This window comes from Zingiber officinale, chromosome 4A, assembly GCF_018446385.1.
Source record: "Zingiber officinale cultivar Zhangliang chromosome 4A, Zo_v1.1, whole genome shotgun sequence".
NCBI lineage: Eukaryota > Viridiplantae > Streptophyta > Magnoliopsida > Zingiberales > Zingiberaceae > Zingiber > Zingiber officinale.
In genome coordinates this window covers 92,087,533-92,092,458 of record NC_055992.1, presented here as the reverse complement: position 1 = coordinate 92,092,458, position 4,926 = coordinate 92,087,533, and the positions used below count along the sequence as shown (strand labels likewise).

Here is a 4,926-nt window from a genome sequence, read left to right as displayed (position 1 = left end):
ATGGAAGATACGGAGTGTAGATTTCTGCATTGTTTTATTTTTTTTTCTTAAAAGTTCTTTTGAAAATAAAATAACGAAAAAATTCATATCGAACGAGTTGATGCACCAGAAAAGAAAGCAGAAGAATGGATAAAAAGTAGAAGAAAGGATAATAAGAGGAATTAAAGCAATGACTCACCGACGGAAGTGGGGAAGATGAAGGCAAAGGCATAGTAGAACTAGCGTCGGTGAAGGATGTAAGGAACTATAGCGCTAAACACGCAGAAAGCGCAGCGGAAAAACAAGTTCCATTCCAAAATATCCATGCGAAGTAAAACTATATACTAAGTATTTGTTAAAAGGAGTTATACCTTTGGTGTGTGAACACGAACTCCCTACCTCTAGGATCTCAGCATGATCAAACGTTCGCACCTCTTTCTGTATCCACATGAACATGCCTTCTGTCCATCTCACGAATTGAAGAAGTGGAGAAAAAACCCACCTAAGGTTATGCTAGCAACCACACTAGCAAGTTTTGGCCGAGAGAGGGAAGAGAGGAAGAAGAATAGCAAGAACAAAATTCTCATCATGAAAATGAATCTAAAAATTCCTTTTGTACTCATTCATGAAATTGTCTTAAATGTCAATTGCTTTAATTGATATTAATATTTATCTTCATCCAATGCACCTAATACATGAGCAATTCAAAATTGACTACTCTTCGTCCAATGCATGATCATTTCTAAATTGAATACTCCTCTTCCTTCATGAATTCAAATCAATCAATGAATTTAACTCATTAATCATCAATCCAAATTAACTCAATGAGTCTAATTCGAATTGGACTCAATCCAATAGTTGGATCCAATTGAGTCTAACTCAATAAGTTCAATTTGAATTAGACTTAATCTAATGATCCATCATATGAACCTATCTCCAATCAACTCTTCTTTGTGTCTGACCCAATAGGTTCTCATAACGTTGGCAATGTCTCTAAACTATTTTAGATACATAAACAATGAGTGACATCTAGCAAGACACCATTGTTACCCAAGTGATGACAATGTCGAGATCTGACCTAACATTTCCTTGTCTATCATCTTGTATGACTCAATCCTTCTATCCTTGATATCTAGATTGATCAATGAGGCATAGACTGTGTCATCTTCTTATCAATCTTTGTGTTTCTTAATCTCTAAGTAGACACACTCAATCAAATAAGCTCAACATCGCATGTTGACTCATTTAAGCATGGTCATATATTCTTGTATCCTACTAATCAAGGAGCTCATAGATAATCGCTTCCATCATATGGAAGGGATAGATCCCATCTACATCACTCACATTCTTCCACATAACTTATTGCATACCCAATGATCGACTTTATGGTCCGCCCTATTATAGATAACGTTTGTCAATACCAAAGTATACAATTTCTTATATAGGGAACCGTAGTGACTTCAGGTCTAAGTACTATTCATACTAATAATCACATGAGAATATTTATGACACTCATATAACGATCCATAAAATATTCTCATGATGGGTCATTCAATACATATTCTTTAATATATACTCATCTGTCAACCTGATGTCTCATATTCATGACTTGTGAGATTAAGTCATTCGTTGACCTATATGCTAGTCTCAACGCTTTATATTTTCTTTATATATTAATGCTTGACTAGGAATAGTTAAGAGTAACATTTTATGTATCCACAACATCCCACAATCAATTTAACCAATTAATATGTTGTAGACTAGAACTTACTACCCTAGGACATTATTATACTTATTCATTCAGCACTGAACTGAAGTAAATATAATAACAAACTTTGTCTTTTATTAATAAGTGAAATATGATACAAAAAGTATTTTTGTCAATCATCTCATATTGGTACTAGGACTAATACTAACTGAACTGAACTTTGCTGTGCGACGAGGAGCAATGTCATCCACTGTCCTTTCGAGCTGGGTGTAGTAATGCTTGATGATGGAGGCATCATCATTGCTTGGAACCCTATAATACTAGGGGTTCCACTGCCGACAAAAAAGGGATGACCGATAACTCAAACTAACTCAACATATAAGATTGGATTTTGATTCTGCATTTTAAATTCAATATATTTTTTTTGTGTAATCTCTAGCAAAGATTGTCCAACATATATTTGATGCAAGGAATGATGGCTTATTTACTCATGGTAGTCTTATATTCCAACCGAATTCAAGATCATAACTTGGTCAATCATTCATGGGAAAATCAACACAAAAAAGATTTGCAGAGCAAGAAAGGCCTTACAAACTCGAATCCAATATTTGAGCTGTGTTGATCGGAAATGGAAACTATTTCCCATTTATTTTTCAGTCGTGTCTTCGCAGTCAAGACCGATGAGGATCTATAAAATTTGGGCAAATGGAACCAATGAAGGATACCCAATTGATGTGCTGCAGTCTATTGTTCAAGTGACGGACAAAAAGACTGTCAAAGTGACGAGTTCTTTTTTTTTAAAGTGGTCTTCTACGATTTGGTTGTGATCATCCAAATGAATCATGTTTACAGAACAAAAAGAGAGTTACCGATTCCATATGATGACCAGCTGCACTGTGCTGAAGATCACACATAATCTAACTGATTAATTTGCACAACACATGCATTCTTCAAACCAACAATCTCAATACCAAAGCTCAAAAAACTTGAAATGATTTATAACTAACAACAATCGAAAAATATAAGCTTTTCGAAGTTTCAAATAATATGCTAATCTTGATGAACTATACATGGCATCGACCTCCCTCCTCCTCTATAGAGCTATTGCTCTTCTCTGAAATCCATTGCTTGGGCATTAAATGGTGGCTGATGATTGGAACCAGATAAATCATGAGCATCTACGAATCCACTAGAAGCGAGTTCCAGTCGTTGAACTTCTATAGTCAATGCCACATTAAATGCTGTACAACAACCAACAATAGAGTTGATGAAGGTATACATGTAACATGAATGTTTTGATGAGCATTTGAATAGTGTAAAGGCAATTGAAAAGAAGAGTATGATGGATATTAGGTCATACATCTATGGCAGAAATCTTCAAATCTTTCAGGAAGTCTAGCTCCATACCATATAGATTCATTTTATATCGATATATTGTCATCTAAATATACATAATTTAGTAGGTTTAGCCAGTTTATATATATATATTTTTTTGCATCAGTCCATTAATCCAAACTGACATGACATGGTTAGATATGATAAAAAAAAATTAACAGCCATATAATGGAACAGACAATGACTAAAAAAAGTTAATCTTATGGAATAGGGAATAGCATAGGTAAAGCCGTAAAGAATAAGAATTCCTATCATATCCCTAACTCATTCAAATCACATGATTTGCTCGACTGACCCACCTGACCTGCTCAGTTTGACTTACTCGATTTGCTTGGCTTGATTAACACAACCAACCCGATCAACCTAATTGGCTCGCTAGGCTTGCCTAACTTACCCGTTTGGCTTTATTGCCTTGATCTTTCTACCTTGGTCCAACCAATACGTCGATCTGGCTTGTAGCACCCAACTAGATCGGTCTGATTGGATCATCTAACCTAACAAGAATTGCCATCCCACTCTGCTTGATATGGTGGCCTAGTCCAATTTATCCGGTTGATCCAATGTTATTCGAATGATAGAATATAGAAGGGGGAAAAAAAACAACTATCTGTTATGAATTTAGAATAAGTATTGTATGAGAACAAGTATGGTCTTATTCTTTCAACTAAACATAGGAATATTTCCTCAGAAGATTTCAGAACCTATTCAATAGGACACTTCTATCAGCAATATAAATAATCATAAGGTTGTTCAATTCCTATTACTATCGTTTGATCTTTTTGCGCAATTTTGCTAGCCATAAAGTTTACCATCTCTAAGCTGTGCTTGCTGCTCCATTGCTTGAAGTCGAAACTTAAGCTCATTGTTCTTATTGATAAGTCCTGTCGAGTCTCTCTGAAGTGGAAGAAAAAGGAACTCAATTCAAAAATAAAAATAAACAAAGATCATTCGGCGACACGGTCGTTGTAGCTTCGATGGTTCCTCCTCGAAGTGAAACCTCCCCGTGAAGCTGTCCATGGAAAGGCTTCTGCAATGCCTGGAAGCCACCGTAACCAGGCCGGGGCGGTCGGCCCCGCCCTGCTTCGCCGCCCCCAAGGAAGTGTTACTCTCCGCCTCGTTCTCTGTGCCGTTCATCCTGGACCCGCTGTCTCTTCTGTGGTTGTCCTCGGAGGAATTGAGCATGTCGAAGCCGTCCAAGTCCATGAAGGCGTCGAACAAATCATAGCCGGCGACCCCATCGTGGCTCTCCATCTTGACTCCGGCGCCGTCCGATGGCGAAAGGGGCAGAGGAGGCAGGAAGGCGAAGGGGACTTCGCTCCGAGATTGACGGTGGGCCCTGAGAGGCGGAAGGTCGCTGCCATCGGTGCCCACGTCGGGAGCGTCGTGGTGGTCCATGGAGAGGGAGGTGTTGCCGTGCCGGAGAAGGCTGCTGGCTGGGAGCGGGTGCAGAAGGAAAGAACAATATAAAATTTTTTTTATTCTTATTATTAAAGTCAATTAATCTATTTATATAAAGTATCCAAAATAATAATGGAAAGATTAAATAAGGCATACCATCATAATAATTGTAAACATAGTAATATAATATATTTAGAAATATTATTTTTACTATTTGATTCATGTTGATTGTGTGCTAAATATAATAAATCTCAATTGATTAAAATTAATTAGAGATTATTTCCATTATTATCATTACCCCCGATAAACTCAACCGGAGTGTCTGAACATTGAGTTTGAGTGTTAACTTTATGAAACGTTGTCTAGATAATGACTTGGTAAATATATTAGTAATTTGATCTTCCGTAGAGATATAAGAAATCGAAAGTTGTCGAGTCATCACACTC

At 36.9% G+C, this 4,926-nt stretch overlaps 1 protein-coding gene across 1 annotated transcript; it reads right to left on the bottom strand.

Moving 5' to 3' along the window:
• Nucleotides 1-2,788: 2,788 nt before the first annotated feature.
• On the bottom strand, nucleotides 2,789-4,477 carry LOC121972497 (bZIP transcription factor 29-like). Its single transcript, XM_042524158.1, has 3 exons — nucleotides 4,022-4,477; nucleotides 3,892-3,976; nucleotides 2,789-2,928 (listed from the first exon to the last, which is right to left on the bottom strand). Exons 1-3 carry the CDS (start codon nucleotides 4,475-4,477, stop codon nucleotides 2,789-2,791), a joined length of 681 nt encoding a protein of 226 aa, XP_042380092.1.
• Between the last annotated feature and the right edge of the window lie 449 nt (nucleotides 4,478-4,926).

Coding starts and splice junctions, on each gene's coding strand:
- LOC121972497 (XM_042524158.1), bottom strand. CDS start 4,477: ATGGACCACCACGACGCTCCCGACGTGGGCACCGATGGCAGCGACCTT. Junction 3,977..4,021: donor CGTGTCGCCGAATGATCTTT/GTTTATTTTTAT, acceptor CTTCCACTTCAG/AGAGACTCGACAGGACTTAT. Junction 2,929..3,891: donor GCAAGCACAGCTTAGAGATG/GTAAACTTTATG, acceptor GTTGTTGTACAG/CATTTAATGTGGCATTGACT.